The sequence below is a fragment of the Nansenia antarctica genome (assembly GCF_963989245.1).
Source record: "Nansenia antarctica genome assembly, chromosome: 5".
Lineage (NCBI taxonomy): Eukaryota > Metazoa > Chordata > Actinopteri > Argentiniformes > Microstomatidae > Nansenia > Nansenia antarctica.
Genome location: NC_137690.1, coordinates 17092023 through 17105815, shown reverse-complemented (window position 1 = coordinate 17105815; position 13793 = coordinate 17092023). Strand labels below are relative to the sequence as shown.

Below are 13793 nucleotides of genomic sequence, written 5' to 3'. Positions count from 1 at the left end.
ACATTTGAGGACAGGCATCTAAACCAATGTCCGAAGAATGATTGAACCAACGAAACACAAGTTCCGGAACATAAGGACGTCCCGTGGACATTTCATTGGCCAGAATTCTATAATATTCTAGAATACGTCAAAAAACAATGATCCCATTGGGTGTTTATTCGTAGTAGGCGTATTCTTTTCTTCCCAGCTTTTGATGTGAGCGTGAACTAGCTGCGTCCGTGTGTGTCTGGTCAAAGGAGAAGAACTGTACAGAAACGTTGTGAAGGAACTTGGCTAACAAAGCTTCACACATAGCTAGCGACTTTTTATTTATACGCAACATCTCAGGAGGAGAACCATGGCCTCTGCGGCAGAGTAAGTGGAGATGTGTTTGGACACGTGTTCTCTATTAGCTCGAGAAGCGAAATATCCCACTGTCTTTATGGATGAGATGTCATGAAAGAAGAGCTAGCCAGGAAGCTAACTAGCTAGCACACAGATATGTTTTTGTGGTTGTAAACGTTGTGCCCTACTACCGACTAGCTAGCTAGCAATGTAAGCATGCGTTTGCTTAATGTACACGTGTCAATAGGATGCCGCGGTTTGAAAAACCCACATTAACCCAAAGTCAAGAACTTGGCAGGAAAACGTGCGTGATTGACAGCTAGCTTCGCACGTAGCTAGCTAGGCTAGATGGGCTAGCTTGTCATCAAGGCCTACCGGCACAGTGGAGTTAGCTCTCTTACCCTGGCCTGGCTTCTGACAGCATGCCTGGCGTGAATACAGGAGTCAGGACAGTCTCTATGAGAGTCAATATTTCTACGACAGTACGATAGAGTAATGAGGAGATCACGTCAACAACTTGTCATTAAAACTGATGTCAACTGACTGGAGAACAGTGGCCTTAGCTAGCCTGTCCGCCGGCTAAACGCTAGCTAGCTAAACTTGTATGTATTGTGTATACAACTTAAATGTTGTTTTGACATTCTTACGCGGAAGTGTCATGACCTGTTTATACATTTATGAATATCACTTTAAGTTAACGAATATGATGGACATGGCCCCAGCTTTGCCTGCCGATTAATCGGGAATGTAAAGTAGTTTGTCCTCAGGCTTTTGCTGTGTCATCTGGCTACGTTAGCCGAGCTAGCCAATGTTGCGACTAAGATCATCACCAGAGCTGCCAAGTCTCACGCATCACGAAACTGAAAGTAGCCAACAGTGAATAATGAATAATGACATCTAGCCACACGTCAAGTGATTTGCTGGACTTTTCCGAACCAGTTGCCAAACTGAGCTAGCTTGCCATTGAGTTATGTAGTTAGCCTGTTACAATATGCCATAAAGACCTGGCTCAGCGTATTCGCTAGGCAGCTAGTGGACTGTTAGCTCTACCTAGCTAAGGATATCGCGGAATCAATAGCAATAACGATACAATACATAGTCACAGAACATCACTGTACAGGGATCATATTGCCTTTGGTTGAGCAAGTTACAGTGAAATCTGGTGGTCAAGCTTAAGTTCACCTTTTTTTGTCTCCATTCTTTCCACAGCCAAAAAAATGAGGATCTTTCCACTGCGATTTTGAAGCAGAAGCCCAGACCTAACAGATTAATTGTTGATGAGTCCATCAATGAGGACAACAGTGTGGTCTCGCTCTCTCAGGTAACTGATGGTAGTGTTGGTTGTGTGGTTTTCTGTCTCCACATCCATTTAGTGTAACTGGCAAACCAACAGTCCACTGGTGTTGACATTATCCGATTTCCTTGTATATATCTAGTGTCAATTATGATCAGGTGTCACAGTACTATACTGCTGCCATGTGGTCAAGCTATGTTTGCTTGTGCTCCGCACTTGCACCTTTTCTATTTTTTTGCTTATTCGTGTGTCTCCAACCATTTATCTGATCACCCCTGTGTGTGTGTGTGTGTGTGTGTGTGTGTGTGTGTGTGTGTGTGTGTGTGTGTGTGTGTGTGTGTGTGGTGTGTGTGTGTGGTGTGTAGGCTAAGATGGATGAACTGCAGCTGTTCCGTGGGGACACAGTGTTGATGAAGGGTAAGAAGAGGAGAGAGACTGTGTGCATTGTGCTCTCAGATGACACCTGCTCTGATGAGAAGGTCCGCATGAACAGGGTGGTCCGCAACAACCTGAGGGTCCGCCTGGGAGATGTCATAAGGTGGGTATCAAACACACACACACACACACACACACACACACACACACACACACTACAACTCTTGCCACATGTACTGTTTACATTTATCTTATCATTTAATTTGACTCTCCGCCTTTCCCCCCCGATATTCCATGGGAACACGTTGTGTTCAATTAACTTGCCTGGTAAAATAAAGGTAAATGGCAATAGGTGTCTGATTTCTCATCCCTCTCCTGCAGTATCCAGCCGTGTCCTGATGTGAAGTATGGAAAGAGGATCCATGTTCTCCCTATAGATGACACAGTAGAGGGGATCACTGGAAACCTGTTTGAGGTCTACCTCAAACCGTACTTCCTAGAGGCCTACCGGCCCATCCGCAAGGGTGAGCAGTGTACACACACAACAGACGTGATATACAACTTGATTGAGATTACATGACAGCTTTTGACTGTTTTACACCATAATGTATTTTGTGTAGGTGATATCTTCCTGGTTCGTGGGGGCATGCGTGCTGTGGAGTTTAAGGTGGTGGAGACGGACCCCAACCCCTACTGCATCGTTGCCCCAGATACAGTCATCCACTGCGAGGGAGAGCCAATCAGGAGAGAGGTGGGTCAGGCAACCAATTGCTTAAAACACCCATCAAGTTAAGATGGGTATAAGCAACAAGGTAATATCTCCACCTTGCTTTTTCCTCAGTAGAGTATTCCGCATATTGTTTATAGCTATCTTTTTCCTTTTCATTGATTTGGGATTGGGTACACATGGATGAACCTCCAGGTTTATTTCTTTTTTGAGAATGAGGTTTCTGTATCTGTGCTTGTAGGATGAGGAGGAGTCCTTGAACGAGGTGGGCTATGATGATATAGGAGGAGTGAGGAAGCAGCTGGCTCAGATCAAGGAGATGGTGGAGTTGCCTCTGAGACACCCTGCTCTGTTCAAGGCCATTGGAGTCAAGGTGAGACACACAATCTCTTGAGTATTTGCGATTTTAAAAAAACAACAACATGCATTCCAGTGTGTATGGCATTGGGGAACAGCCAATAACTTAAATATCCATTATTGAACAGAAAAGCATATTTTGTGGCATATTTTGCTAGTTATTGTGACCAGGTCCTTGTGCTGTCTATCCTAAACTAAAATAAGAGTGATGTTCAATTATCTCTCCTCCTTTCCAGCCCCCTCGTGGTATTCTGCTGTACGGACCCCCTGGTACAGGAAAGACCCTGATTGCCCGAGCTGTGGCCAATGAGACGGGAGCTTTCTTCTTCCTCATTAATGGTGAGAGCCAGTCCAGTTATCATTTGTGACGGCAGCTGGTGAAAGGGGGAACAAGTCGCCAACCAACCAAATGTTCAGACTTTTGTTGTTGTGTTATAGTTAACTAGGTAGTTGTGGGGATTACTCACCAAATCCATTGCATTGCAATATATTGGCTTGACTAGCGAGTGTGTCGTTGACATTTATTTACATTTTTCAGAATAAAAGTCTCAACATTTGGATTGTTTCCCGACTTGTTCCCCCTTTCACTAGCTGCTGTCACATTTATTCAAGTCACCTCTGTTCCCCCCCAATGTAACTAGTAGAATGTGACAGCATCACTGATGTGTTACAAAAGTGTAGCCATTACAAATTCTTTATTTTTTTAATGAAATGTTTGTATGTCTGTTCCAGGTCCTGAGATCATGAGTAAGCTGGCTGGGGAGAGTGAGAGTAACTTGAGGAAGGCATTTGAGGAAGCAGAGAAGAATGCTCCTGCCATCATCTTCATAGATGAGCTGGATGCTATCGCTCCTAAGAGAGAGAAGGTGAGGCAGAGAGAGGGGATGTGTGGAAAGGGAGTGCTTCAGGCAGGGTTGTAAACACAGCTAAATCAAGGTATTAAGTGTAAGGTTAACTGTGTGTGTGTGTGTATATAGACCCATGGCGAGGTAGAGAGGCGTATCGTGTCTCAGCTCCTGACACTGATGGACGGGCTGAAACAGAGGGCTCATGTCATCGTCATGGCTGCCACCAACAGACCCAACAGCATCGACCCTGCTCTCAGGAGATTTGGTAAGACACACACACACGTTTACAGCGGTAGTCCAAAACTCCAAGGGGGTCATTTATAAACTGTGACTCAGAGGGCATAAGGATGAAATGCAAGAAACGCTTTGAAATTGATACCATTGTGTAAAATAAATCCAAATATTACCCCTCACGTATTATATATGAGGAGTTCCCTGAAGTGCACACAAAAAATATATGTGCACACTGCACATGTCTTAACTGTACATATCTTTGCACTCGTCCTGTACATGTCACACTGTACATATATCTTTACAGTACATATCATATTGATATTCATGCACATATATTGACTTTTTACATTCATATTCATTGCACGTATACTGAATTTATATTCATTTACTTATACTCACTGTAATACCGTGTAGTTAGATGCCGAACTGTGTTTCGTTGTCTTAGTACTTGTACTCTGTGACAAAGTTGAATCTAATCTAATCTTTAAAGAAAATATATAATAAATACAAATAGAGATCTGTTTTTGCAAAACAACCCCTCAAATATGTAGTACAGTTTAATCAGGAATCATATTTAATTGGATCTGTAATTATTAAACAATACTTTTCAAAACAAGTTATGAAATGTATTCTCATAAATAAGAAGGTAAAGAGTAGGACAAATTACAAATTATTTAAAAATTATATTTAAAAAAACTTGAACTGATTCCGTTTTCGATACCTCAGCCTTTCTGTCACGTACGCAAAATTTAGAGTTGATTGTGATTTTATAAATGTAAATATTTGTGTATGTAAACGTTCTTGCTTTCGTACATACGCAGCCATTTTACACAGTTTTATGAATGGCTCCCCCGATCTGGAGGGGTTACAGTGTCCTCTGCTTATTGTACTTGATTATGTGTCTGTGCTATGTTTGTGTATCGCTTGCTAACGTTTTTATTCACTGTGTTTGTGTTATCAGGGCGTTTTGACAGGGAGGTGGACATTGGGATCCCTGATGCTACAGGCAGACTGGAGATACTGCAGATTCACACGAAGAACATGAAACTGGCTGACGATGTTGATCTGGAACAGGTATGCACAGTCCAGTCCCTAATATCTGTCTATTTGAACTGCTTTTGGAAGAATGTTTCTATGAAGAGGACTCGTATTGCACCGTAGAAGAATCCTGTCATCGCCCCCCCAAAGCATCTCTACGATCTGTGTTTAACTCTCTCTTCTCTGTAGGTGGCCAATGAGACCCACGGGCATGTTGGCGCTGACCTGGCGGCTCTGTGCTCTGAGGCAGCTCTCCAGGCCATCCGTAAGAAGATGGACCTGATTGATCTGGAGGATGAGACCATCGACGCAGAGGTCATGAACTCTCTGGCTGTCACCATGGACGACTTCAGGGTAAGAACAACACTACCTAGTGTGTATGACATCACACTACCTGTAGACTCCTGGAAGTTAAGCCCCCTTGTGATTCTAAAGAGATCCTAGAAAAGTAACCAATCTGTGTGTGTGTGTGTTTCAGTGGGCTCTGAGCCAGAGTAACCCATCTGCTCTGAGAGAGACTGTGGTGGAGGTGCCCAACATCAACTGGGAGGATATCGGAGGGCTGGAAGATGTCAAGAGAGAGCTGCAGGAGTTGGTGCAGGTATGACACACACACACACACACACACACACACACACACAATACTAGCTAGGTGACATCTGTATATTGGCCACGTCAGTTTCCTAACCCTCTGACCTCCTCCATTGCAGTACCCAGTGGAGCACCCAGACAAGTTCCTAAAGTTTGGCATGACCCCGTCCAAGGGGGTGCTCTTCTACGGCCCGCCTGGCTGTGGTAAGACTCTGCTGGCTAAGGCCATCGCCAACGAGTGCCAGGCCAACTTCATCTCCATCAAGGGACCAGAGCTGCTCACCATGTGGTTCGGAGAGTCTGAGGCCAACGTCAGGGAGATCTTCGACAAGGTGAGATACATGCGACTGACACGACACAGTGACATGGATCTATTTCAGGCTTCGCACTTACGTGATGCACACTTAGGAGTCAACAATATCTGCTCCAATCCATCATTGAAACCAAAGCTAGTCATATTTTAATTAAGGGAAGTTTAGTTACGTATGAGGATATCATCCTGAATATTTGAACATATTTAGAAGCGTGTATGTTAAATTATAACTGCATGACATGGCTAGTAGTAAGGAATCTGACTGTATACCAACAACTGTTAAAGGCGGTAGTGGACCACCTGATGGTAGTCTTGACCAGATAATGTATGTTTTTACTATGCTCATAATCATTTACTGTTGTTTTTAATCAGTTCCTTTTTGTTTCTTTTGCTTTGTATTGCTGATGTCTTAGCTGTTTTTGTTTTTAATCTGTTCTTTTTCGCTGTATTGTACAGCACCGAGATTCGTTCTTATGTATGAAAGGTGTTGTATAAATAAAGCGTATTATTACTGATGTATGGTCCCCTGCTTGTGTGTGTCTCCAGGCTCGCCAGGCAGCTCCGTGCGTGTTGTTCTTTGATGAGCTGGACTCCATAGCGAAGGCTCGTGGCGGTAACGTCGGCGACGGCGGTGGAGCTGCTGACCGTGTCATCAACCAGATCCTGACAGAGATGGACGGCATGTCCAGCAAGAAGAACGTCTTCATCATCGGAGCCACCAACAGACCTGACATCATCGACCCGGCCATCCTCCGACCTGGTCGTCTGGACCAACTCATCTACATCCCCCTGCCTGACGAGAAGAGCAGGATCAATATCCTCAAGGCCAACCTCCGCAAGAGTCCCATCAGCAAGGTTAGACACACACACACACACACACACACACACAGCTCACCACTATACCATTGCCTCACCGGGAGGATCAATATACTGAAGGCCAACCCCTGGGGAGAGTTACCGGTATATGCTATTCCTGCTCTACCACCACATGCTAGCAGAGAGAGTGAGCTTTCTCTGGAACCCATATCCTACAGCTGATTGGTTAAACCATGTTCTTGACTCCTATAGGACGTGGACCTGGACTTTCTGGCTAAGATGACCAATGGCTTTTCGGGGGCTGACCTTACAGAGATCTGCCAGCGGGCTTGTAAACTGGCCATCCGGGAGTGCATCGAGAATGAGATCCGGAGGGAGAGAGAGAGGCAGACCAACCCTTCCGCCATGGTCAGTACTCAGTCTCTCCATCCCTTTCTTCCATCTCACTCCCTGCATGTCTGCCACAGAGCAGACTGTTCACACCCTGGTCTCTTGTCACTTCTGAATCAAGTAACCCCCTCTCTCCTCTCTCCAGGAGGTAGAGGAGGAGGACCCTGTGCCAGAGATCAGGAAGGACCACTTTGAGGAGGCCATGCGATTTGCCCGTCGCTCCGTCAGTGACAACGACATTCGTAAATACGAGATGTTCGCCCAGACACTGCAGCAGAGCCGTGGTTTCGGCAGCTTCAGGTGTGTGTGTGTGTGTGTGTGTGTGTGTGTGTGTGTCTCAGCTTTCTAAATTATATTTCAAAAATAATTGATGGCTACCGTCTTCCTCTCTGGCAGGTTTCCCTCCACTACTCCAGGGGGCAGTGGACCCACCCCGGGTTCCGGAGGCACCGGTACCGGGCCAGTCTTTAACGAAGACAACGATGACGACCTGTACGGCTAGGCACACAGAGCCCCACTGTGGCCAATTCTGGGATCACAACTTGTACAAACACTCACATCAAATTCCACATTTTTAGGACTGTGCTTCTTTCATGTGTTTCTTTTTGTATTATTTTCCCTTGGGTGGAGAAAGCATGTAGCTGCTTGGTTTGCTCTGGCTTTGGACATGGGTTTGAGGGGTGGGGGGGCAAAGTAGAGGGTTAAAGGTGAAGGTCATTGATTGGCTGATGGGTATGGGGTGGGGGGGGGGGGGGAAATTGAGTGGCCTCGTTCTGAATATATCATAACTCTATATGACCTTTAGTGATGGGATTCTATGCTAGACTACATGAAAGGACAAAAAAAAGAAATAAATTGCTAATGACTTCATTTTTTTTTATGAACAGTAGCATATAATGTATGACAAGTTTGAAAATGTTGAAAATAAATCTCACAAAAAGAAATTGTTTTGGCATTTCCTTCCTTTTTCCTTTGCTTCATCCAGATGTGTTACGGTAGGGATGGTAACTCATTAGTGACTAACCCAGCTTCCAATTGGTTCTTGCACAGCTGGGCTGTAGATGTTGTGGCTGTTGTGGGGAACAATTCTGTGCGGAGCAGAGAGACAGTTTTTGTCATAAATGGGATCTGAAAGTGAACCATAGGAGGGGTTTCTCATGTAGACAAACATACACAGACAACCAGATGCTTGCCATGTCTGGGTAGATGTAGGCTTACAACATCTCAGGAACCATAACATGATCAATCCTACAATCTGGACCTGTATTTCTCTGACGGATGCACTCATTTCCCTCTGGAGCATCAAAACAGGTCTCTGCCATCCTGCCTTGACCACACAGTGTCACTCTCGTAATTGAAGAAACCAATAGCAAATATTATTGGTCACATACATTTAACTTAATTGAGGATTCCTTTCACCCAATAAAACAGAACTGACAGATGATACTGTTGTTGAGTGTTTAAATAAATATCCGTTGTACACCATGAATTTTGTCCATTCTGTGACATTTATTTATTGACCCATCTTAGATTAGATAGCAACATATAAAGTTACAAATGTTTAGTGTATAATGAATGTACAGCTTTACAGATGATTCTTGCGTAATTAAATCTTCAAATCTTGACTAACATGTCTAACGTCAGTTGGGAAAATGAAGAAATGAAACAAGTTGATCATGGTCAGTAGGGATCATGGAAGGGGAAATGAGGGTGTTCTCCATCTCTCCACACCTTTTGACCATCCCTCTGAAAGAGAGGATACACACATAATCACACAACAGTGGAGAGAGTTAAGCCTGGTACACACATAAAGATTTTCTAAATCTTAACAGCTTTTTTATCTGAGACAGACCCCACACATGAAGATAAACATTTTTAACAGTTTTGATCGTATTGAGTGTGAGGTGTGCTCCGATATTTCCAATAAGCACACCACATACAAAGATCTTTCCTACGACAGTCTAGAGGGTCGTCCCCCAAGCCAGAAATCTCGCGTGATCAGGGTAGTAGTACCCTGACTGACCTGTACGAGGCAGCCATGTGCGACAGGGCAAATAAAGTTCTGAAGAACGAAAAGAAGAAGATGCATCAGTCAGCTCGCTTCTTGATTGGCTACATTCCATTCCACGTCACAATCGGACTCGCGAGTTGTTAGTTTCAATATTTATGATTGTCGGCCCCGACCATTTTCCGAGCAGATTGTCAGAAGAAATTGACTCTTAACACACCTCACACCACAGGATAATCTTGTAGGATAATATTTAGAGCCATCCGATAAGGCGGTTGCTGTCATTGGTCGGAAGGGGGGAAATCGGGCCAAAATCGGCCAGATTATCTTTATGTGTGTGCCAGGCTTTAGTTGCTCTGCAGACAGGAGGCCATATAACGAGACTGTATTATAGAGTGATCTAAACCCACCTCCACCGCTGGGACGATGAAGCGCTCGGGGCGGTTCATGGAGTCAATCTGCTTCATGTCCTCAACGGACAGCGAGAAGTCAAACACCTGGAGGTTCTGTTGGATCCTGGAGGGAGTGACACTCTTAGGGATGCAGACCACACCTCTCTGGACCTGCCACCTGGAGGGACACACACACACACACACACAGAGGATCATTCAGGGAGGGTCATACCTGACCAAACCTGACCTCGCCTGACCACACCTGACCTCACCTGACCTCACCTGACCACACCTGACCTCTCCTGACCACACCTGAACAAACACACTTGACTACACTTGACTAATGACCATAACTAAACAAACACACATACAAACACACATATAAACAAACACACATATCTGACCACATATGACCATGAGTCACTCAGAGGGACCCCTGCTGTTACCTGAGTATGACTTGGGCAGGGGTCTTGTGGTGTCGCTGGGCAATAGTCCCCAGTAGGGGGTCCTCCAGCAGGCAGGGCTCTGTAGGCGACGCCCAGGGCCGATCCCCACTGCCCAGAGGACTGTAGGCCGTCACACACACACCTACTGACCTGAAATAGAGACACACACCATTCAAATAGTCATACACACACATACACACACAGATGCTGCATAACAACAGAGAGACAAGCACCGAGACATGGATACACATGCGACAGAGAGACAGAGAGGCACAGACCATTAGACACTGTTACCCCCCCCCCCCCCCACACACACACACACACACACATACACACACACACACACACACACACACACACATACACACACACACACACACACACAGACACAGACACAGGGTCATACACAACCACTGACCGGGAGTGAGACAGCAGCCCTGCCTGGGACAGATAAGGGTGGCATTCCACCTACAGCAGAGACAGAGACATACACAGTTACACTTATTGAGATAGACATGGGCACACACACACACACACACACACACACACACACACACACACACACACCTGGTTGACCACAGGTTTGTGTTTGGCAATGCTGATGACATCATCGGTCTGTCGGGCGTTGAAGTTGGACAGTCCAATGGCCTTGACCAAACCTTTGTCCACAAGGCTCTCCATGGCAACCCAGGTGTCCCGGTAATGAGTGTCTGCATAACACACACTCCCATCTGGCCGCCGTGGCATCAACTCTGGCCCACGCCTGAAACATACACACATACAAGCAACCCAAAGCGCTGTGCAGTGTGTGTGTATGTGTGTGTGTGTGTGTGTGTGTGTGTGTGTGTGTGTGCATGTGTGTGTGTGTGTGTGTGTGTGTGTGTGTGTGTGTGTGTGTGTGTGAGGCTTACTGGAAGGCCATGGGCCAGTGCATGAGGTAGAGGTCCAGGTAGGTGAGCCCCAGGTGAGTCAGGCTGCTCCTGCAGGCCTCCTCTACATCCTCAGGATGGTGCTTCGTGTTCCACAGCTTAGATGTTACAAACACCTCCTCACGACTCAGAGCCTAGGGGGCAACACAGAACAGGGCAGAAGAGGTGTGTGTGTGTGTGTGTGTGTGTGTGTGCGTGTGTGTGTGTGCGTGCGTGCATGTCAGTCATAGCACATGATGTTCTCACCTTCCCAGGACCCACCCTCAGAGCCAGAGCCTGTCCCACTTCCTGCTCGTTGCTATAGGCAGCAGCACAGTCAATGTGTAGGTATCCACTGTCCAGAGCAGCCAGCACCGCCTGCTTCACCTTCAGAGAGACACACACACACAGAGTCAACACCACCCAACATTCTCATTATTCATGGTTGGGTTGGAGGGTAAAAGGTGAGTTTTCTAACCTGTCCAGGGGCACTCTTCCAAGTGCCAAGCCCCACCATGGGCATCTTCTGCCCTGACGAGAGAGTCACGTACAAACTCATGCTTCAGCTGAGCTGCTCAGACCCTACACATAGAGAGACAGACACTAATCATGATTGGATGAATGAAATGGCAGCAACACATCATTCAGCCGTTAGTCAAAGTTGAATGTGACCCTGGGTTGAACCAGTTGACCTGGTGAGATGAAAGTCACGTCATTGGCTATGACTGATTCCTAATTCTGCGTTACTGATTATCACTCATGTCTGAAATCATTAACTCTGAGAGAGAGTGGTCTCACATGAGTGTGGGGCTGTTGGTTTGTGTGTGTGTGTGTGTGTGTGTGTGTGTGTGTGTGTGTTTAAGGTTTAGGGAGGGGGACAAATACTGTATATGATTCCTCATATATTCATTCAGTGATTGAATATGAGACACTTTTCTTAAGCGCAAGCTAAGATGCTAAATAGGACAGTAAGATTGAAGTCATTAAGCACATGCTGTACACAATATATCACCAGTTTAGTGAGGCACACACATCATCTGTGTGTGTGTGTGTGTGTGTGTGTGTGTGTGTGTGTGTGTGTGTGTGTGTGTGTGTGTATGTTGGTACTCTCTCATTCTGTTCTTCACACAGTATATAAGATGCTGCCTTTCCTTCTCCTTTTTTTTTTAAACAAATGTTTTTTTCATTACAGATCAACTCTATATGAACTTAACTTTCCATCTCTAAATAGCTGATCCAACTTTATAACATTAGTCACAGCCTGGGGCTATAAAAGCACATCTCTGGAAAACATCACACGGTTCTAATTATCTACCATATCATGTGACACACTATAATATGAAAGTGTACAGCAGAGTAGCTGCAAGGACATTCATTTCACTTAACACTAGAACAGGTCATGGTCACCCTGTGAGTACATTTTTTTTAATACCTTTGCACTAATTTCAGGACCCTCCTTTCATGACCTTTACTACATACAGTATATGCGTTCTACCATCCAGTATCCTTACATTTTCAAAATCACAACAGGCTAAGCTAGTGTAAAGCTATTTTGCACTTTTTTATGTAGGAGGCAGGCTAATTTACAAGAAGTGCCCTCTAGTGATCTTTGTGTAGTAGCAGATTTCCATTCTAAAGAGGGGGTCTGTTAGACCCCCAAGGCGGCTCTAATAGTAGGTGAAATAGGCACGGCTGTCCTAGTATGCTGATTGAATGAGAATAACATCACCTAGATCATCTGCATACTGACATTTGCTCTGAGTTTCTACCACTAGATAACCACCATGCACTCAAAACAAACTGTCTGCAAAGTTTAGAGAGAAGACAAGACAATGCATCGAAGGTAGAGATAGAGTACAGTCCAAATTTCTTTTTCAGAGTATGATGAGTGTGGTTTAGTAAGGGGGGAGTACAGGTTCTTACCTGGGCGAGCTCTTGAAGAGTGTGTCAGTGAGTGTCTGAGGCCCAGAACTCACACTGTACAGTATTTAAACAGACAGAGGTCAAAGTCTTGTCTCATCTGTTGATCTGTAACCCAAACGGGTGGCAAACATTCAAACCCCCCTCTCTACTCATCTACAGAGGGCCAACAGGGCAGAGCAGATAACATGTACATAAGTCACTTACACTCTCACAGGACAGCATATGTATCGCATTAACTCCCTTAACTATATTTACTGTATATATAATGCTAATTGTCATGGTAAAATCAGAGAGAGTGTGTGTATGTGTATGTGTGTGTGTGTGTGTGTGTGTGTGTGTGTGTGTGTGTGTGTGTGTGTGGAGAGAGAGAGGGACGACGACAAAGCGAGAAGGAATCTGCAGAACAGAACCTAGTCATGCAGAGATTTCCTCTGCCTCCACTCGACCCCTCAAACACTCACAGGACCACGTAAAGTTCACATATTTTGTTTATTATTGTCAATGTAAAATAGTTTCAATGACAAAACTTCAAAAGTACAGAAGCATTGAAACAGAGAACCATCAATCAGTAGCAGTGCACACTTTCTCACATTCTCACACAGCACCTGGCCTAGGCTCACTTCCTGCTTTAGCCACACCTCTGCCCACCTGTCATCCAATGATACGACCCCAAATGCGTCAGAGTGACAGGTCTCACCGACAGAGAGACATTACATCAATCACGTCATTATACCTTCTACCCAGTCCCTCTGATTGCTGCCAATGTCTGTGTCTCCTTAACCTCTTAGACCCTGTGGTGTCTTGTTCAG

General features: G+C 45.2%; 2 protein-coding genes across 2 annotated transcripts; one reads left to right on the top strand and one right to left on the bottom strand.

Annotated features, from left to right (window-relative positions):
* The first annotated feature begins 217 nt into the window (after positions 1 to 217).
* On the top strand, positions 218 to 8007 carry vcp (valosin containing protein). Its single transcript, XM_080532029.1, has 17 exons — positions 218 to 354; positions 1534 to 1645; positions 1984 to 2156; positions 2375 to 2517; positions 2614 to 2744; positions 2962 to 3093; positions 3314 to 3416; positions 3810 to 3943; positions 4055 to 4190; positions 5121 to 5233; positions 5387 to 5551; positions 5676 to 5798; positions 5908 to 6120; positions 6648 to 6956; positions 7170 to 7325; positions 7453 to 7607; positions 7704 to 8007. The coding sequence occupies exons 1-17, from the start codon at positions 338 to 340 to the stop codon at positions 7807 to 7809; spliced, it is 2421 nt and encodes an 806-aa protein (XP_080388155.1). The 5' UTR covers positions 218 to 337; the 3' UTR covers positions 7810 to 8007.
* Positions 8008 to 8773: 766 nt separating this feature from the next.
* Positions 8774 to 13035, bottom strand: akr1a1a (aldo-keto reductase family 1, member A1a (aldehyde reductase)). The gene is made up of 9 exons (XM_080532030.1): positions 12985 to 13035; positions 11540 to 11643; positions 11329 to 11448; positions 11065 to 11216; positions 10721 to 10916; positions 10572 to 10621; positions 10154 to 10303; positions 9726 to 9885; positions 8774 to 9053 (listed from the first exon to the last, which is right to left on the bottom strand). Exons 2-9 carry the CDS (start codon positions 11618 to 11620, stop codon positions 8988 to 8990), a joined length of 975 nt encoding a protein of 324 aa, XP_080388156.1. The 5' UTR covers positions 11621 to 11643; positions 12985 to 13035; the 3' UTR covers positions 8774 to 8987.
* Positions 13036 to 13793: the final 758 nt, after the last annotated feature.